At 47.4% G+C, this 20,678-nt stretch overlaps 8 protein-coding genes across 8 annotated transcripts; 2 read left to right on the top strand and 6 right to left on the bottom strand.

Annotated features, from left to right (window-relative positions):
- Positions 1–71: 71 nt before the first annotated feature.
- On the top strand, positions 72–1,883 carry N7533_000028 (uncharacterized protein; the record flags this gene model as incomplete). Its single annotated transcript, XM_057096678.1, has 1 exon — positions 72–1,883. One exon carries the CDS (start codon positions 72–74, stop codon positions 1,881–1,883), a length of 1,812 nt encoding a protein of 603 aa, XP_056965171.1.
- Positions 1,884–6,102: 4,219 nt separating this feature from the next.
- N7533_000027 (uncharacterized protein) lies at positions 6,103–6,489 on the bottom strand (the record flags this gene model as incomplete). The annotated part of the gene is made up of 1 exon (XM_057096677.1): positions 6,103–6,489. The coding sequence occupies one exon, from the start codon at positions 6,487–6,489 to the stop codon at positions 6,103–6,105; it is 387 nt and encodes a 128-aa protein (XP_056965170.1).
- A 1,179-nt stretch (positions 6,490–7,668) lies between these two features.
- On the bottom strand, positions 7,669–8,187 carry N7533_000026 (uncharacterized protein; the record flags this gene model as incomplete). The annotated part of the gene is given in 3 exon segments (XM_057096676.1): positions 7,669–7,920; positions 7,952–8,122; positions 8,134–8,187. Coding segments are annotated over 3 exon segments (477 nt in total), but the record flags the coding sequence as incomplete, so codon positions are not given.
- A 2,811-nt stretch (positions 8,188–10,998) lies between these two features.
- On the bottom strand, positions 10,999–11,865 carry N7533_000025 (male sterility protein-domain-containing protein; the record flags this gene model as incomplete). The annotated part of the gene is made up of 1 exon (XM_057096675.1): positions 10,999–11,865. One exon carries the CDS (start codon positions 11,863–11,865, stop codon positions 10,999–11,001), a length of 867 nt encoding a protein of 288 aa, XP_056965168.1.
- Positions 11,866–13,680: 1,815 nt separating this feature from the next.
- On the top strand, positions 13,681–16,164 carry N7533_000024 (cytochrome P450; the record flags this gene model as incomplete). Its single annotated transcript, XM_057096674.1, has 5 exons — positions 13,681–13,777; positions 13,835–14,476; positions 14,527–14,793; positions 14,859–14,939; positions 15,824–16,164. The coding sequence occupies 5 exons, from the start codon at positions 13,681–13,683 to the stop codon at positions 16,162–16,164; spliced, it is 1,428 nt and encodes a 475-aa protein (XP_056965167.1).
- Positions 16,165–16,815: 651 nt separating this feature from the next.
- N7533_000023 (uncharacterized protein) lies at positions 16,816–17,584 on the bottom strand (the record flags this gene model as incomplete). The annotated part of the gene is made up of 2 exons (XM_057096673.1): positions 16,816–17,091; positions 17,183–17,584. 2 exons carry the CDS (start codon positions 17,582–17,584, stop codon positions 16,816–16,818), a joined length of 678 nt encoding a protein of 225 aa, XP_056965166.1.
- Positions 17,585–17,684: 100 nt separating this feature from the next.
- Positions 17,685–18,547, bottom strand: N7533_000022 (uncharacterized protein; the record flags this gene model as incomplete). The annotated part of the gene is made up of 2 exons (XM_057096672.1): positions 17,685–18,027; positions 18,087–18,547. 2 exons carry the CDS (start codon positions 18,545–18,547, stop codon positions 17,685–17,687), a joined length of 804 nt encoding a protein of 267 aa, XP_056965165.1.
- Positions 18,548–20,233: 1,686 nt separating this feature from the next.
- On the bottom strand, positions 20,234–20,656 carry N7533_000021 (transposase; the record flags this gene model as incomplete). The annotated part of the gene is made up of 1 exon (XM_057096671.1): positions 20,234–20,656. One exon carries the CDS (start codon positions 20,654–20,656, stop codon positions 20,234–20,236), a length of 423 nt encoding a protein of 140 aa, XP_056965164.1.
- Between the last annotated feature and the right edge of the window lie 22 nt (positions 20,657–20,678).

Below are 20,678 nucleotides of genomic sequence, written 5' to 3'. Positions count from 1 at the left end.
CGGATGCCTTCAGGAGGTGAATATCTTAAATAAGAAAGAGTACATTGAAACAAGTTGACTCAGACATCAACATGAGACTTCTTCAGAGACTTAGCTCCGGGGCGGTCCTCGGGAGCCTCACCCTCCTCTCCCAAACGGTCCTAGCCCTCAGGCCCCGACCCATGGAAAACCTGGGCCGCGGCGTCGTCGCGGTTCGTGTCAGTGAGGACGAAGTCCTGGTCACCTGGCGTCTGCTAGGCCTCGACCCCAGTGACATCGGCTTCAATGTCTACCGCTCGAGCGACTCTAGTGACGCCGAACTGTTAAATGACGAGCCCCTAACCTCCACTATGGGGACAAACTTCCTCGACACAACGGCCGACGCTTCGGCGGAGAACACGTATTGGGTGCGTTCCGTCGTAGACGATGAAGAGTCAGATGATAGCGGTAGCTTCACGCTCGCCGCTAATAACGACGTTGAGCCTGTGATTCGTATTCTCATTAAAGATACCGGCGCGATAAAATTTGTCTGGGTGGGTGATCTTGATGGCGACGGGGAGTATGATTTTGTACTTGACCGGACGAATACACAGCAAAGTATTGAGGGGTATGCGAGCAATGGCACCTTTCTCTGGGAGGTCCAATTGGGACCGAACAGTGAAAACCAAGATAATATCGAACCTGGGAGCACGTCGATCAGCGTTGGGAATTGGGACGGTGTCACGGTGTTCGATTTCGACAGTGACGGATATGCGGAGGTTGCTGTGAGGATTGCCAATGGGGTTGTCTTTGGGGATGGCGAGGAGTTCGTGCGGGACATTGATAATGAGCAGTGGATTGCGATATTGGATGGGAGGACAGGGGCGCTGAAGGGGACGAGCAAGATTCCTACGGACTACATCGATCATGGGCCGTTGGCGGCGAGATTTGGAGTTGGGTATCTCGATGGGGTGACGCCGCATTTGGTGGCGTTCATGAAGAACCGGAGGGACGATAAGGTGTTCAACCGGGTAATGGGGGCGTGGACGTGGGATGGGGAGACAGTAACTGAGAAGTGGATTTCGATGGGGGATGACTTGGTTGGTGCTGATGGGCACAATACGCGGATCATCGATGTGAATGGGGATGGGAAGGACGATGTTGTTGAGATTGGATTTGTGCTCAATGGGGAAGATGGGTCATTGTTGTATACCATGCCTGATCCCGTGGTGCATGGCGACCGCTATTATATCACCAAAATGGACCCGGAGAGAGAGGGGTTGCAAGGGTATGGCATCCAGCAGGATAATGAAGAACTCTTGATGGAGTACTATTACGACGCTGCCGATGGGACGTTTATCTGGGAGCATTACGGCAGTGAGGTTGGCGATGTTGGACGCGGTATGGTTGGTGACATTGATCCAACTTATCCTGGTATGGAAGTTTGGTCATTCCAAGGGGTCTTTAACGCTGCTTCCAACGAAACCACCACTGACGACAAAGCGCTTGCACCATGGCCGCAGATGGGCGTCTGGTGGGATGGCGACGCCCTGATGGAGCTGTACAATGACGGCAAACTCGAGAAATGGGACTGGGAGAACCCCACTACGAGTGGTAGTCTTCCTCGAATCCTCACCATCAGCAAGTTCGGAGCTCAAAACCCAAACAATCACAACCCGGGCTTCCTGGGTGATATCCTCGGAGACTGGCGCGAAGAGATTGTGGTGGTGAACGAGGACTACACCGAGCTGGTCATCTTCACTACAAACCAGCCTAGCGATATCCGGCTCTATACTCTTCCTCACAATCCGGCCTATCGCAATGCTATGACACTCCATGGATACATGCAGTCTCACGAGGTTGACTACTTCCTGGGCTATAACATGGATACTCCTCCCCAGCCTAACATTCGTTACGTGGAGTAGAGCTCGTTTTACAGAGTCGTGATGTGTCATGTGTGTGTTTAATTAACGGCCGTCCCGTGGCTGGCACAGATTGAGGGCGCTAGGTGTACCCGCGCGGAAAATATTTTAACACAATTTTAACCCTCTTAAACACAAAAGGTCTACGAAGTCATCCACTGGACCAAGTCTCTGATTATTTCGTACTCGTAAAATCAAACCCGCAAGCTATCGTTCTTGACCCGGTCCATGGTTAATTGAGTCTTGTGCTGGTTGCTGCCTTTCCTCTTCAGAACCCCCATCACCGACTTCAGACTTGATTGTACCGCGGATGTAGTTAAGTACCACAGTTTTGATTCTGCTGTTACCGGTGCCTAGATTCATCATTATTCCTCAGATGGTATCTACCATAACCACTAACGTGTTTCACCACCGAACCGCCACCACCACCGAGCCGCCACCCCACCTACATTACAACGATATATATTGAATATTACACAACCACCATATAATATATTGCAAAAACTAAGCACTATTCACAACCGGGCACCTATTCCGCTTGTGCCCTGGCTCTCTGTAATTAGTACAGTGCTGTACAGGCCTCCTAGTCGTTGTCTCTGTAGCTGTCGGAGCACGCCGTGGCACCGGGGGTATTGCTATTTGGTGCTCATGCTCAATTTGTAGACGTAATTGTATCTCTTCGGCAGTCATTCTACCTTCGTATACTAATTGCTTATTAGGTAAGGCCTTTTTTCGCTGCTTTCGTCCATTCTCTGCCATTACACGCTCATATGTAGTCGTCAGTATTACAAGCTGATTAGTAAGTAATTGTGCACCTTTGGTAGTCTGCTCTAATTGCTGATATATATTGCTATTGGGTGAAATATCTCGATACTCTAGTAATTGCTTGATTGATGCTGCCTGGCGTCGAAAATTGATAGTTTTTGATGGTGTATGAGGTATAAATTCATGACTACTAGCACTACCATATGATGGTGGTAGTGTAGGTGACGGGGATGAACCTCAAGTTTTGAAAGTACTACCTTAGGCGCATATGGAATGATACCCGATGCTATAAAACTGCTAGCAATTGTAGAGGTTGTGTATGTTGCTGCACGTGTTGTAGGGTACAGATGAAGGAAATCGAGCTTTTTAATATCTGTAGAGCCTATACGGGCAAGATCTTGCACAGTCTGACTATAGAAGTGCTTCAATACACCAAAATAACCTATATCAAGAGGTTGTAATAGATGTGATGAATGAGATGGTATGTAGATTGGCACAATATTGCTTTCTATATATAGAGCATTAAATTGAGGGGTGAGATGACTTCTATAGCCATCTATGACTAGGAGAGACCAGGTACTATGTTGATGCTTTTTAACGTATGGGATGAAGGAATTTTCGAGCTATGAAATACCAATTTGATTAGTAGTCTATCTATTATTGCTGACCTCGAAGTGTTAGTTGTCTGGGATAATGATAATACTGTACTAAGTAGATATAAAAACTTTGGCTTTAAAAATGATCGTTGGAGGTAGAACACTATCCAAATGGATACACTTAATTGTAGTAACCCACTCCTGGTTATCAGGCTGTACGACTTTTCTTTTTCCCTGCTACTCCCGACTAGTGATCACTTTTGAAGTACTAGTGATCCCCATTGCGAAGCCAGTTTTATCAAAGTTATAGATGTCGTTGTTAAGGATGCCATATTTAGTAATGATGTTGCGATATTGATCGAACCACTTGCGAATAAGCTCCGGATCTTTATATAATGTACGCTGAGCGGCGTAACGACGTGAAAACTGGGTTTTTAGCTTCTTACGGCGTGCAATAAACCGAGATATCCAATTTTTGCCGATTGGTAAGGGAGGGGTATTGACAGAGCACTGCGTAAGTAGAATATTGGCTATCTCTTTTGCTATAGCTAAGGTAGGGGCCTTGCTATGTATATCTAGATCCAATATCCATCGCTTAAGCGAATCCTCTTCGATTTCGTCTAATTTTGAGCAATTTGCGCGAGTGGTGTTGCGATAACCGATCCCCTTGACGCGGTCGCGTAATGTTGTACGAGGTACCTCATAAACATGCGCAGCTTCAGTAATAGAAGCTATTTTCTTGTTTCTTAGCGCCTGTATAGCAAGTTCGATCCTGCCTTCTTGCTCAATGAGTTTGCGCGTTCGTCCGGTACGAATTGGTGGCATAGTGGTGGTTTAAAGATGGAGGTGCTACACGCGACGCGATTTTTTTGAGGTGGTGGCGGCTCGGTGGTGGTGGCGGCTCGGTGGTGAAACACGTTAGCTATACCTCGTCTGCTCTTCTCATCTCATAATGGCTTTCAGGATATTATATTCAGTTCTAAATATACTATAGGATACATGAAAAAGCAACCACAGGATCCTTTATGAGGAAGCAATCGATTGCTAATCATTCTCTTCTCTACTGTGAAGCCAGCTTCGGCAATATTTTTTTTTGATGCTATGAAAGCGCCGCGGCATATTTTCTCCCCGCCTCCCCACCCTTACCATATCCCAGTTTTATATGATCACATATTTCAACCCCTCAGTCCCAACCCAAAGGTAGATCCTCCATTCCTTAACAATCGGCTTCCTATACAGAGAGTCGTTAGCGAAGGCTAATTTAACTTCTCTCAAAGCTCCCATAGTGATCGAAACATACTTTGCCAGCTACTGCTGCACGGGGCATTCGAGTTTGGTCAAGTCGGCTTGGTAGGGGATAGTTTTGATCTATGATAAACCATCTGTAGGTAGCTTCTGGGGCTCTTAATTACTCACTGTTTTCGCAACCTGGATATATTATCGAGAGCATTCCAGTTCCTTAGATTGAATTCCCAGAGGAACTGAGACGGGGCTGATATTAAACATCTTCCATGTTAGCGTAGTCTCGAATTATTGGGTAACTAAACTTACCTGCCGTTTACAGATTTTAGTGTCGAGCATAGACGGACTAGGGACGATACAGCAGGTCAGTCAGATCACAAGTACATCACTTCGGGGTCAGGTTAGTCCATACTGGAGGACAGCAGCTGGAGAGGTCAGAAATATTCGATATTCTTTGCCCCATAATGACAGGAGGATATTTGGGAACGACTGTTCCGCTGGCGAGAATTCGGAATACTTATATATTTGCACCCAGTCCTTACCCTTGCGTCGATCTAATGACCGTTGCAAATTGTGAGGATCTCAACACCGTTGACCCTCAGATTTTAGCCGGTTCAACATCTACCCATTGATCTGATGCAGTATTCAGAGGTATCGCAGCTTTCTCTTGATGATTGCGTATATGAAAAAATAAATTCCTCACTGTTGACACTGTTTCAACACCCGCGGCGGTCCGCAGAAAAACGCTAACGACGTGTTTCAACATTCATCAACATGGGTCTGTACTTCATCGCTACCAGAGGTGGCTCAATAGGGGCCACCTCATTCAAATCTATTTACTGATCATGGGCAGTGTGTTTCTCCGATCAAACGTTGAATGATGTTTGAGTCGTCGTCGCTGTCGTTTTTCTCACTGTTTCTTTTTTTACGGTTTCACGCTAGATCGAGGTCTGAGTTGTATGTATGTGAGCATGCAGTGACGGATCTGCCTATTTTGACAGCTCCTTTTTTCCATGTTGTTTTCTACTATCGCTACGGAGCAGAACTGTGCTATATGCATTACTTTTTGATATCCCTATCTATTTCTTCAAGACCCGCAAAGTACCTGCTTCGCTCAGTTTCATTCCCGAGCAAGAGACGAGGTTCCAAATTTTATTATTGTCCAGATATGATGTTCTATTGTAACTTGCTAGCCTGGTCAAGCCATTTTCGGAGGAAATATTCGATCCGGAAACTGTTTTCGGGGCTACTTTGGACACGAAGATGTGTTCGTATCCCGCGTGATAATCATACGGGGATCTCGGCTCCAGTTTGGAGTATTGAATAGTGCTAAATCGAAACATTGAGTTCAGTATTTAAGACAAGGTCTATTGCAAAGTGCTAACAGATACTATTCAAGACAAAGCGCCTCTTCATTGCCGAGGAAATATGGGTAATCTGTCATGGTATTATGTGGCCTATACTAGGACCCGGGCTTCTTAAGACTAAGAGTATCTCAAGATAATTATCTCAAAACGAGAACTCTCTCAAAACAGGTCTCTCATTCCAGTCCTTCTCCCAGGTACAAATCATTCATATAAAGACTGATCAGTTCCACACCCACCACTGTCAAGGTTATTTTATCTTGTCACCGCCCTAGCTACAACTCGTAAAGCCGTTGAAATCAGCTGTCTCTCCTTACCAAATCTTCCGTCGGCAGCGAGCTGGTTCTCTACGTGCGCGGAGATCAAGCAAATGGTATTGCTGCCATCGGCTGTGGCTGTACGGTAGCAGTGGCCTGGACAGAGGCTGCGTAGGTTCACATTATAGAATGTATAGCCTTTGTATGAGTACTTTCGTGCGACCCGCTCCACGGGCGGGGGATCCGAACGGTCTACAAGAATAAAATCTGATTGATTCAACTGACCTCGTTCGAGTGACCAGAACTTGATCCTAATAAGCTGTTTTGTAGACTCTTGGTCATTGAGATCAGCAGTTGTGTTGTAATGTGTTCGGTGTCTCTGCATATTGCTTCCGCTTGCTGACCATCAGAGGTTGGTAGTGGCAAGGTCTGAGTATGATCTTGTTAAAGCAATTCTCTAGGTGAAGCTTGGTTATAATAGATCAGGTTGAGTTTATGGTTGAGTTAGTCACTCTCTATTCTTTTTTCTAGCTCCTCTTGCTCTACTTGGGACCTCCTCAGGCTCTTGATGAAAGCCTCTAGCTCTTTAGACCTAGAGGGATATCTTTCCTCTGATAAGATTACTGTCTCTAAGGAAGATCGTTGCTTTGCTATAGGATCGATAGGTGTCTGAGCAGCAATTCCGAGTGCAGACGCAATCTCTGGGTGGAGTTCCTCTCCTGCTGCTCGTTTGTCCTGACTCTATTCATGTGAAACTGTTTCCAATGAGATCTGGGTGTATTTGCTCCTAGTATCTCTAAGTTCTGGATCGGTTCCGGGCGAGCAGTGACAAAGAACTATTTCTAGCACTAGTTTACTCTGGAACCCTCTGGGAGTAGAGTAATCTCCATCCAAAGGACTTCTCTAGTCAAGATGTCCTGGTCTAGATCTGGCCCCAGAAGATCTAAGTATATAGGATCGGGTGTAAATTTTGAACTGTCCGTCTTACAGGAAACCGGTTGGTTTGTTGCAAAATTGCTCGTTCGGAGAACAGAGGACCGGCTGGATATATCTATAAGGCGCGTGAACCTATGAAAGCTAAGTGGACTATCTGTGTTGACAAGCAACGGTGACTGTGTTGTATATTCCACCCTTTGGTCTGCATTTATACCCTTATTATATCGTGTTGCTGGATTTAACCTTTGGCGACTTCCCCAAAAATGCAAAACAAACACAATGCCGAACAAAAAAGCTAGTGATTGTGTCAGCGACGTCGACATCAGTATTCGATTAATCTAAGAATAACAAGGGAGTATCTCGTATATAGGTGCGGGTCTGTGGAACCTCAGAGCGAGCGTATGTCTTGACGGTGATACTAGCCAAAAGATCTCGCGAGGGATCGGGCTGATTGGGAACAGCTTCGGTAAAACAATCCACAATCCGACGTACCAGAGCATCGAACTGCTGGTCATTGTATCGCTATCGGCCTGGTTTTCGGGCCTGGAGAAGGGCTGATCGTGCGATTTCGTGATCTGGAGAACTGTTCTGCTAGCAGCCCGTCAATTTCTGGGGACCTAAACCCAAGCTAGTGAGCAAGATAGGCTATGTCGTAGATCGTGCGCGGGTCCGGCCTAGCCCGAGTCAGTTTGACCGGTAGATAATCATTGTTCTTGGGATCCGAGGGCATCAAAAAATAATGTCGCATAGTATGGAGCCATAAATTTTCATATCTAGTCTCGAGGTATTCTGCCTCGGTCGCACGTAGACATCGGAGTTTAGACACCGAGGTCTGGATGATACACCCCCCTTCCTCTGGGTGATTTTTCCCGGAGGCCGACTCCGAATCAAAGTAAGAGCCGATGGCTTACCTTACCGACCGAGTCAACGGGCTTAAGATTCGCTTGAGATAGAAAGTGAACGCAACTCTCTAGGTACTTGAAATTCCCGAAGAAAGCGCACAAGGATGACATGAGGCCATCATAACCTTCATTCGGGGCCCATAAAGGCCGTGCTGGAGATTTTTCCATATTCTCGAAGGTCTAGTAAATACTTGAATACTTGGTCCTTGCACGCCTACATTTACAATTTTCTCGACGCTTCTCGGCTGTGGGAGGGGTAAGATATCAAAGTCAGAACTTTTCTTCAGTGATATCAGCTCAGGCCCAATCAGACGAGGGAACGTACTTGCCGTGGCCTTACGATCGCTGCCGGATGGAATTTCAAAGAGATCGTCAGCTAGACAATACAATCTAGCAATTGTCGAGAGAAAAATCAGTCCAATTAGAGTCGGGCCTAGGCTTTCAATTTCCTCACTATTACACAAACTCGACAGAAATCCTGCCTCATTGGCAGAAACGTACTTACTCGTAATTCTCTTATACATGTCCATTGAATCGTCCCCCAAATATAACGCGCCGTACCCCTCCTAAGCAGCCGCTCATATTTTCTTTGGAAACTCCGATATGGTCAATACAGTCCTGACAGCAGCTTGTCACTCCCACGCATCTCACTTTGCCCTCCACCCTCAAGCCGTCATACTGCCTTTAAATACCCTTAGCGATTGCAGTGTTTGTCGCACTAGGCATTGCGCACCCTGCTCCTTCCATGTCTCAATTCCGTTGGGCATTGAACCAGTCTTCATCGCACCATCGAATCTCGACCTTTTACTGGGTACACCTACTCAAATGCCACAATAACTCGACGCAGTACTCCTGCAATACATGTTGGTGCCAGAGCGGCAGTAAATATATGCATGCGCAGTGGCCTATCTCTGTGTCTATTTTTGAGGGGATTTCCGAAACTTCGTTGATAGCTTCACATGCGTATATAAACCCCGCGAGAGATGGAGGACGATTGACAGGGGTTTTGCGGAGGATAGATTGAAATATAATGAGCAATTTACACGGGCATTGACAACGGCGTTGGAAGCGTGGAGGATCGAGCAGGACGGCAAATCGATCATTACTCATGAATCAGGGAGTTATCATCGATGAGAAGATGAGCCAGGCTGAGGCTGTACCACATAGAGATTTGCTAGGTCCAAGCAAGATCCGGTACGCTAACCTTTGATGATTCGACGTCGTTCAATTCAAAAGCCATATCTTCGCTCACCGGTCCCCAATTGCAAACTTCACCTGCCATCGACCTAATATCAAACGATTCCTAATTTTATTCAACCACCCCATGCGCTACCAGTATTTCAGCACTCGTGTGTGTTTTGGGCGCCAGGAAATCATGCTGACCTCCAAATTGGCAGCAACCCAGTAGATAGTTTGACTCTCCGTCATGTGACCTGACACCGCCACAGATACAATTAGGAAACTTTGGCTACGCTGTCATCCTTATGTTATCGACACGTATTAACTGATTACTGAATTCGCCTTTCGCCCAACAAGAATAAAATGACTTCGAGTTATTCTGTTTCATGCGATGACAGTCCACTCTCAACAACAGGCAGCGTCCTGGCAATCTTGACGTTCGTATATGCCCTACTTGTGAGCACTGCGTTGTATCTTCGTTCGGGGCATCGCGCAAACAAAGACACATATGCAATATTCGAGAGATTCACCGATGATATCGTCGATCAATCTATTGAGATACAAGCCTTCACCTCAGAGCACTCATGCACAACTTTCCGACATGAGGATAGGATCCTTCAGCGTCGCATGCAGCAGATTCTTAGGCGCGCTGAAAAATCACTGCAAGTTCTACAAGATTACGCTGGGAAACATAGATTGGATTTCAAATCGGATCCGAGATGGTTTGAGAAGGAGATTATCGGGCGCGCTAAGTTTGTGGTTAGTTTCGACAAGATAAATTCAATCCGTCGGGAGCTAGGTGAATTGCGAAATGAGATAAGAATACTCGACTTGCAAATTTCGATCAGGTATCTGGTTTCATGAATCACGTTTGTTACATTGGAGAGATAATTTTGCTAATCATAAACCCCACCAGGCATCAACAACGACTGGTACTAGAGCAACTAGACCTGCTTCGGCGTGAAATAACTCCGAGCGGGATGTATCAACTGGAGGCACAGGATGAGGATACTCGCATGGAGAGACTGAAGATGGTGGTGACATGAAGATGCTATGGAGAGAAGCTATCTACATGGCAGGCACGGTGGGCACCGGCTGACTCAGCAAGCTTGGGCCTGAGGCCTCAGGCCTCAGTAATATCAATATAGTAAGCTTACCGCTTAGGTACAATGATACTCGGTAGATGGCTAAAGATGCACTCCCCTCGCACGGGCAGCAGCAATGAGTCACGGGTCTATTATCCGCGTACTCCCTGGTCGAGCGAATGCCGCGATCAATTCCAGGGCTAGTGGGAATAACTGAAGCTATGTATAAAACGAGAAGATTAAGCTGATGCAAAATCAATTTGATTCTGCGTGTAGATATCTCGGGAACTACTTCCGATGGTGCGACTACGTTCCTGATCTGTACCGAACTCATATCACAACTGGACATTAGGAGATGAAGGAGTGTGATTTCCGGTAGGGTGGCCGTTTTGATTGGTGCTTTAGTACTGGAAGTAGGTATGTCAGAAGGCTGACTGGGAGGTAAGCATAACATTGCGTAGACGACCTAACTGGAGACAAAAGAGGTAGGCGGCATGAGGGTTGAGAGAGACGGGTGACTGCTTAGACGGCTTTTCGAGTCACCACACCCACAACTACCACCCATAGAACACCCGGAACATGACCCGGGCAAGGAAAGATCGCCTAGAAATATGCTCTGCAAGGGACAGGATCTGTGGCAATCTCGCCGCCAGATCATGCCCGCAGCCAAAGCCTGTCGTGTACAATTGTATTCCCATTGGCTCCTTCTCCCCCAGTTCTCGATACAACAAGTCTGTTTTGCGTTCACAAAAGTTGTACGAGGTACCTCCAATAACATACATTCGGGCACTTTCATGGAGGGTGTCGGAGTGCCAGTCCACCGGCATCCACATAGGGCGCGGTGTCCACGGAATACAGCGCAACTTCATCGCCACCTCCCAGTAGGTGCGGAAGGCATAACGTTTGGCAGCACCGCTGACAGCGTGAACAGGGCCAGTAGACCCCCCGTGCAAGATGAACGAGCAGCCTGTCAACGACAACATCCACCGGCACTTCGTCTACAGTAGCCTGGGTGTCCGGATTTGGCAGCCGACTAGACATGCGGAAGAGCCACGATGGTGTCAGGAGCAGGGTGGCAGATAGAAGGGTCGATGGTGTGGATTCGGGCATACTGTATCCCGAATAGGGGAAGTTCTGGGCTGGGGCGACGATAGAGGGCCGCATAATGAGCAGCTGATCATTTCGGCTGGCATCGGCGAACATGCGAATGAGAAGCCGCTCCGTAAGATGCTTGGCGTAGGCATAAGCCCAAGGAAAGTCATGCGAAAGGTATTCCATCGAGTAGCCATGGCTCTGAACTTGCGTCCACTCGTCCCGGACGTCAGTCACCCAACCACGTCCAAGGGAGTGTATGGTCTCGTCGACATAAACATCTGTATTCGTTGTCTCCTGGTGTAGGAAGGCGTTGGAGTAGGCGCTTGATACGTACACAAACCGCTTGAGCTTACTGCACGCCAGCCCAAGGTAAGCCATGTCCTCGCTAGCGCGAATGATGGAATCAGAGAGCTTGGCAAGTGATTGGACCAAATTTATGGATGAGGCAGCGTGAATGATAATGGTGAGTTCTTGCTGGAGGTGCTGTAACGTCTCGCTATCTATTCCCATGCCGGGCTTGGTGATATCGCCATCGAGGACGCTTATTTGGCCTTCGAATAGCATTTGAATATATTTGGGTGGCAGATGCTGTTCCCATAGTGCTGCAAGACGTCTTTCCAGTTGTTTGTTAGAATGGCAAACGCTTTAATGGAGGGTGTTTTGCGGGCTCACGACAGTCCTCCTCTGCAAAGCAGATAGAGGTGGGCAATAGGAGCCTGGGAGAGTAGACGATAGGCAATGGCTGTTCCCACGAACCCCGAAGACCCAGTGAGAAACACTACTTGGCCAGAAAAATAATCCCACATGGCAGATATGTCGTTCGTTTGGGGACAAATTGAATATAAATTATTTGAATGGCGTTGTTAAGCAGACTTAGGTAGTCAACTCATACGCTAATTAGTGATGATATTGATAATGCTTTCTCGGATGCCTGATAGGAATAAGGATATACTCAGTATAATAATACCGTCAGTTGTGAATTATATACACGCAGCGTTCCGTCCATGGGTAGTGATCAGCATTTAGCGAGGCCCACCCCAAGGTCATGAGGAGGGAAAATGTTATGACACTATTGCTCCATACTCCGGGGCCAAAAGCAATATGATTGAAATATTCACAGCATTTATTGCTCCTAAAGTATTTTGAATGAAGATGAGTCAGGAATATGAAAAATCGAATGATGCTTCTACGTCAGCATCAATGAAACACTGCCGTATTATCTGACAAGGTTTGCATGAGCCTAAAATACATCAAGTATTATTATTTTCCTTTCTAGCTAAATAAATGGTCCATGGGTGATCCGCATCGGGCAGTGAAGTGGATTGGTGGGAACAATTAGTCCATCGACATGAGACTATTGAATGCTGAGCAACAGGAAAACAAGACTACGTAACATGCATGTACAGCCGAGAATGAACAAGATTCTCGACTATACAAGGCTAATATGTATTGAGAAAAAGGAACCTGAAATTTGTGTAACTGTCATGTACAAGTTGGGCGGTCGTGTGATATAGCGGAATATGGATCTTCTTAGATAGAAAGCCCATGTAGGCATGATGTATATCTTCCGCCATTTCAGGAAACCCGTTAGTTGCTTTTTTTACGCCACCAAGCGTCAGTCAATGTACCTGATATATGTCTAGATATAGAGTAGTACGACCACGAAATGTGCATTAGATGGCTGCAGAGAACCGGAAGTAGTTGTATGGCCTAGAGATATCGGGCTCAAGAGGCCCAGCGTCTCCCATTTACTACAAGTGTTACAGTCGATCTTTTTAACTTGAATTATACCATGACAACGATTTTTGGCTGTGAAACATTGACCAGGCGGTCTACTAGATGTACTATAGTGAGAAGATCGATGCAAAAGACCGCGGGGATTGTTCGAAACTGGAAATGGATGGGCTTAGGCAATACTATTTAGTCAAAGGGTCCCTAAAATGAGAGAAGAAAAATGCTGCAGACCTGATCTCCTCAGAGAAGGGCAAAAGAAAAAAAAGATGCTTATAAAGCTTACCACCGTGGCCTACCTGGGTGGGCTTTCGGTCTTCCTCTACACTATTCGTCACCTCGCTATACTCTTTCTTCACAGGAGGCGTTCCAAGAGGCTCTCCTGCGAGCCATGCCCAGCAGTCTCTGGTGGCCCTCTGGGCATTGGACTGCTCACCGATTTGAAACTTGCCCACAGCCAAGGGCAAATCGCGAACAGGCTTCGAAATATGCACCTACAGAACGGACGCACCATTCGACTTGAACCCCCCCGGTGGCACGATAATCCTGACCTGCGAGCCTGAGAACATCCGCGCCATCCTTGCCTCTCAGTTCTCTAGCTTCGGGCTATCTTATTTTCGTCATCCACAGTACCACCCTTGTTCGGAGATGGCATCTTCACTTCTGATGGGAAGCGCTGGGAATACTCGCGGCAGCTACTGCGGCCACATTTTACACGCAGCGAGGTATCAGCCCATTGAATCCGGTTGCTCAAAGGTTTAGTGGTCAGTCATTAACTCGTTCCCTGCCAAACAGATACCAGATATCGTCTGGTTCGATGAGCACGTGAAGCGCTTCACCGGGGCTCTTCCTCCAGACGGAGAGGCCTTCGATGCCCAGAAACTGTTCTTCCGTCTAGCTCTAGATGCCACAACTGACTTTCTCTTTGATGAGTCTATTAACTCTCTTTCCTCGGCGTCATCCAATCAGACTGGAGTTGCCGAGTCCTCTTACGAAGGCCGACAAGGTTTTGCCGAAGCGTTTGACTACGCACAATACGTGCTCTTCCAGCGTACAATCGCCCTCCACCTTTACTGGTTGATCAACCCACCCAAATTCCGACAGGCAAATGAAACTGTTCATCGGTTTGTTGACTACTATGTTGAAAAAGCGCTTCGACAAACGGACCAGGAGAAAGGAGACACCCGGCTACGACATTGTTTCCTCCACGCTTTAGCCCTTCAATCCCGAGATGCGAAGGTACTAAGAGATCAGATGGTCAATGTTCTTCTAGCTAGTCGAGATGACACCGCCAGTCTCCTTAGCTCCATCTTCTATTTCCTCGCGCGAAACCAGGAGACCTGGGAGAAACTCAAAGCCGAAGTACGGGAGACGGCAAATTCAGGCCCAGTCACGCTGACAAAAATCCATGCCTTACCATATATCCGCGCTGTCATCAACGAAGGTAAACCTCAATTTCAATCTGATCATACTTTTTTCACTGATACGTTCAAGCCTTGAGACTATTCCCCCCGGTGCCAATTAACGCCCGAGTGGCCAATAAAAACACTACCATCCCCATAGGAGGTGGGTCGGATGGCCGATCGCCCGTATATATCAAGGAAGGCCAGACTGTGGGGTACTCAGTGTGGTCTGTACATCGCCGAACGGATATATGGGGGCCAGACGCTGAGATCTTCCGTCCGGAACGGTGGGAAAAAAGTAAACAGAACGCCTGGGAGTTCCTGCCTTTCAACGGGGGCCCTCGTGCTTGTCTTGGACGTAAGCAATAGCCCTGCACCAATGTCCACTTACTGTCATCAAGCTAACCGAATCGTCCCTGATAGAGCAATTTGCCACAATCCAGGCCAGCCACCTGGTGTTTCGAATTGCGCTGGAGTTTGAGTCTCTGGACAACGCGGATCCCGGTCCGGATCTGGGCACACATCCACCTATGCGACAAACACTGACAATGTGCCATCAGAATGGTGTTTATGTTCGACTCAACAGGAATAGAGGGTAGAAACTTAGTTTGAGATACGAGGTGGCCATAGCGGGTCAGATGGCCCACTCAGGCCTCACTGAATGCGCTCCGTTTTGTCACATATAAGTCTACTATTGTGGTTTCGGGTTAGCTTAACAACACAGTTTTTTCATCATTCTTCTGCACCTTGTATTATTAGGCACGAAGAGCTCGCAAACAAGAACAGCAAACTTGGTCAGTTTTCCAGCGCGGCAAGAGATTACATATAAAGGCCAAATTACGCGCTGTCCAGTTTCTCGGCTCTCTACGAGTGTCGTCTCCACATGAAGAATCACATCTGAGGGCTTATTGTATTTAAATTTAATAGCAGTAAGGTAGGCAATAAGCATGGCTCAAACCCGTACTGCACTGTTGAATTACTGAACTGTTGAATAGGTAAAAAATCCGAAAGAGTGTGATAGAGTGTAGATGTAGTATCTTGAGTATGTGAGCATGGGATGTTTTTCGTAGCCTTCAGATTTTTCTCTAAAGAGGAGAAGGAATAGAATACTACTGTATTTTTAATTCAAACGTTGATTGGCTCAAAAAGACGATTGTATAGCCGAAAAGGCTACTTAGAAGATATTCAATTCACTCATAATAATCTAGACATTCCGACTGGAAGGTGGCAAGTCTGCTCACAACACGTAGCTTCATTAGCCAAAGATTGCGTCATATTCAATTGTGCTCGCGATATCTGTCATTATCGCCGTGGGCAGCTGAAGCCAGCTACAATCAGGGGTCTGATGCTTCATCGTTTCCTATCCAAATTTGAGCTGAAGCAGACAGAGATTGAGATAATAAAGGAGTATCTCTCACCTGGTGAAGCTGCCATGCTTGATCAGAGCCGTCTATCTACGCCATCGCTTGAATTCCTTGAGCCGATTAGTGACGATGAGGAGGAAGGAATTGAAGGATACCAGGAAGAGTTACAAGAGGATGAACCGGACCATGATAGAGATGAGCTGGTTATCTCTCATTCCTTGAAGCGACGTGTAGATGTTTCAGATCTAGATGATGGTCTCCTGCAAGAAGAAACATCATTAGATGGTACACAGGCACGGACCGGCAGTGGGAGGATTCGGAAGAAACCGCGGCTCCTAGATGGATTTGAGATTGGCAAGCCATAATACTATATATTGAAGAAAGTTAAATTCATTTGATATATCATTGGCATCAATTTCTGTATCATGAAGGAGTAATTTATTCAACAGTATTTAAGACTCTCATTACAAAACATTACCTCGAAATTTGCACAAGTTATGCATGCCGAATGTGATCACGAGGCTTGGCATGTTCACACTGTTTTCAAATCCGCATCCATATCCGCAATCTGCGGAGCGGATGCGGAGCGGATGCGGAGCGGATTTGGATTTTCGCGGATGCTGCCGCAGCCTAACCAGGCTTCCAACAAAAGGATATGATTAGGGCTACCGGATCATAGCCAGCATGGTTCCGACTATGATGGATATGATGGGACAAAACATAGCGGTCATAGCCAGAGTGCTGATGACTATGTTGAGGATAGGGTATATCAGGACGCTCATTTACCATGTATTTAGTTTTACTCTATCGTCTTGAATTAACTGTGCAAACTTGAGTATACGATCTTCTATCGATCAGTATATTCAGAACTTATTAAGACTTTACTTGCCAAGAAGCCTTTCGTACTTAGAAGCCTTTTTTAACTTCGAACGTTCAGAGCTATCCTAGCTATACTTGACGGTTACCGAACCGAAGTTTCCGACAATTCGGTACCTTTAGAGTGTTCTTTATCAAAGTCAAATTTTTTCCCTAGGAGCCTTGGGCGGGTGTTCCAGCTCCCACCTCTCGCGGAGAGCATTGACCCTCTCGGATTTCTTGGTGAATTCCTCGAACAAGGCTGGAAAGCCGCCACCGAGAGTGCGAATATCCTTGGGGCGACCAGTCTTGACGTCTACGTATGTGGTTGTGCCTTTGATCTGGGCCACAATAGCCTGCTGCTGGAGCGAGAAGAGCACAGTGGTGCCGCCGTTGCGAGTGGGCTCAATCTTTTCCTGCCGATAAGCAGCAATGACCTGTTAGCGACATTGACTTGTTAGTACTCTTAGCGATGGGGTGGGCTGAGGGACGGGCATGGAGGGAGAGAGGGAGGGAGAAGTCACGAACCACGTCGGGGTACTTGACCTGGCGCTTGATCTCGAGGTCAAATCTCCGGACCATGGGGGCGACCGTCTTTCCGTTCATGACACCGTCGAGCTCCTCAGCGGAGAGGAACTCGTCGTAGCTCTCCATGACGCGGATCCAGCTGGCGCCCATGAATGACACAAACTGGGCGTTCATGACGTGGCCGAACGGGTCCTGATGCTCAGCCCAGAGGACGGCATGCTCTACCATGGTGTCTGGGTCGAAGCCCATGGCCTCGAGGGTGGACAGGGCGCGGGCGCGCAGCGATTCGTAGGGGTCTGTGTTTGGGTGAGGGCCAGGGGCACCTGCGCGTCCATATGGCGACATGCCGGCCGAAGCAGCTAGCCTTGCTGACCTTGGCTTGATGCTACCGCCGTCTGACATGGTTTGTAAAAGGTGACAGTGACTAGAGTGGCTTTCTCGGTGAGTTGATGGGTTAGCGCCGATAAGATGGCGATGTGTGTGCAGGTCTTTGTGTGTAATGTTAATATGAGAGAGTAAGCAGAAATATGAGAAAAGGCGCGGAGGAGGGAGTGAGAGAGATGGTCTCCTGTAGAGTTAGAGTGCCCTGAAACGAACGAAGTGAGAGGAAGGGGACATCCCGCACGTGACAAAAACCTAGGCTGATATCACCCGACGGAAGCTGTCGTGCGGCGATATAGGCAAGACCGGCTAGAGGCAGGCGTGGAGTGCTCTTTGCTGCTTCAGCCCTGGCTCGTTCAGCATGCTTCACAAGGTCTACCGGTTGCAGCTTCCGTATGCCCGCACGTTCGGAATGGTCACGAATCTTGACGACGATTTCGCAATCCATACCCAGCTCCGCACGGCTGACCAAAGGGGTTGACGATCCCGCGCTTTGGGATATAGTTGGGGCCGCGCTCCGTACTCTGGCTTGCACGCGTGCGCTTGCACGGTTTTCCATAGGATAGCGGAGTCGCTGGACAGACCCGTTGACACGCTTGATTTTGCTGGTTGCTCGGTTCTTGTACAGATGACGGCGGTGTCTTGTCGAACCTTTTCAAGCAGCCCCTTGAATTCCCCGAGCAGGTCCGTACGCTCGCCTAGCGAGGATGCGAAGTTTTTGACATGGTGAACGTATCCCGCCAATATGGGATTGTTGAGAGGTTCGTTTGGATTACTGTGCATGTACTGTAGCATCAAACTCGACACCGCTATTAGTTGCTTCATCTTTGCGAATCCTTGAATTGATTGATTCTGTAGTCGGCTTTCAACTTGCTGTTTGGTAAGCTTCGATACTGCTTGTTGTTGTGGTGCTGTCGCGTCGCGAACACCTTGCGGAACGAGATTTTTGCCCGTCAAGGGGATCGCAACAGCGCTCTGAGCCATTGCCAGCGTCTTACTGAGTAAAACTAGGATCAAACGATAGCTCTTGACTCAAAGAATGAACTGCTAATTTTACAGTCGTTTCCGACCGGATCTGGGCGCGCAATTTCAAAAATTTGATTCGCGCGGAGAGAGATGTTTTCCTGGTGTTAGATATCATTAGTAGACTTCGGTTAGACCCACAGGGGTTCCCATACCCAACCCTGGGTTGGGTATGGGATCCATTTGGACCCATTACCGAAGTCTAATCATTAGTGAAATCCGCTGAGAAGCCCAAGGCCTCCAATTAGCCAACTGACTTGCCAATCAGCAAGAAACACGTATTCAAGCGAGGGGTTTGGATTCTCCAATATAGAGGATAATTCCCAATGTTAGAAACAACACAGGTGGAATCAATCAAGCATTCATATACATACAATTCTGTTAGTCAACCTGTGTTACAAGCTCATACGCGATATACAGATTCCAACACCTTTCCTAACGATGGCTATGAGACCCTAACTAGACCTGTGCATATGGGACCCATGGGACTAGACTTTTGCACATATCCCATGCCGCCATATCCTATGGGACTATATATTAATCCGGTCCCATTCCCATGGGACCCATGGGAATCCCATCGCCCATGCACAGGTCTAATCCTAACCCTAGTGGTTGCGGATATCAGTGCCCTTTGGTGGCCACCACACCGGAACCGCCATTCACACCGGAACCGCCAAATCTCATCAAATTCAGATTATTTACAAAAATATCAACGCAATGGCCCAGTATCCATATAAAAAATCTCCCCATTCTCTCAAGATACCCTCGCTGCTTCGATTGATGCCTCGCTCTCTTCGGTAGGGGGTGGTGGTGGCGATACCCCGTACATCTTCTTCCAGTCCCTTCGTAGCCGTTTCTCTTCAGCAGCAAGTTCTTTGGCCTTCCTTGCTGCAATTGACCGATTCGCATCGTGTGGCCTAAGAGTATCAAGCTAGCTAAGCGGTTTAACCTGGCGCTTAGTGTATTGGCGCTTTAGGGGTTCTTGTGCCACCCTAATTTGCATGATTGTATCGTTGGCAATAGCAAGGTTCTCCTGGGCGATTCGCTGGTGCTCAAAAATCTTCTTCAACTCTCGCTGTAGCTTTGGAGTAAGGTTATATGCGTGCTAAGATATCTTTGCCTGGTTCTTCTTGAGGGCTTCAATAGATTTTTGAGGCGTATTCTCAATGTGAGATGAGGTAGGATTCGATGGTAGCGGAGGTGGTGTACAAGAGCCACGAAGATCTGGCGTAATGAGGTCTGGGACAACGAGGTGGTTGCCTAGTTTATCCACAATCTTGCTACCATCAATCGGCCAAATACTACGATCTTTAAAAGATTCGCGAATAATCCGTTGATTGAAGGCCTTATCTCGAATAGGCCCGATGATGCGGAGGAAGTCAGATTTCCCTACCAGCTCACCAGCCCAGAAGGATAGCTCATTATTAAAGGCTTCCCATCAAGCGGCTGGCACAGATGTGTTGAATGAGGCGAAAATCCGAATGGTATAATATCAAAATCCTCACAAGCTTGTAGGAATTCGAAGGTGAGATGCGAGCCGTGCCCATCGAAGATAAGGTAGCGTTTTCCACCCCTTTTAAGACGGTCGGGCTGGCCAGTAAAAGCAATGAGATGATATAGCCATGTCAGGGCTAATTCATCCTTAATCTAGCCAGTCGCAGACACAACCACTACTGTGTTTAGTGGGAGACTTTCGCTGCCGTGAAACCAGTTTGCCATAAAGGCGCCTTGACTCGTGAAGATAATCATCGGATCCATCTGCCAACCATCGGCAGATATACATTCAACCGCAGTTATATTCTCGCCTTTTGGGGATTCAGCAAGATCAGGGCAAGATTTACCCTTGGAACTAATCACCTTCCTCAATTTACCCTGGCGAAAACCACACTCATCCATATTATATACCAGCCGCGCGGGAACATCTTTCAGGAGATTCGCTAGAAGATCGTACCAGTGAGCTAGAGAACCAGCATCTTCTGCTTGGATTCGCTTCGATTCCTTAGTGCTCTGCTTCGCTGGGCCTAGATTTAGGTCCTTTGGAAGGCATTCCATAAAGCGATAGGGCCACATCTTGCTAACTTGTTGGTCAGGC

This window comes from Penicillium manginii, assembly GCF_028828005.1.
Source record: "Penicillium manginii strain IBT 31320 chromosome Unknown utg000001l:1.0-3466041.0:1.0-3467806.0, whole genome shotgun sequence".
Lineage (NCBI taxonomy): Eukaryota > Fungi > Ascomycota > Eurotiomycetes > Eurotiales > Aspergillaceae > Penicillium > Penicillium manginii.
The sequence above is the reverse complement of the archived record's forward strand: the minus strand, read 5'-3'. Positions and strand labels throughout refer to the sequence as shown.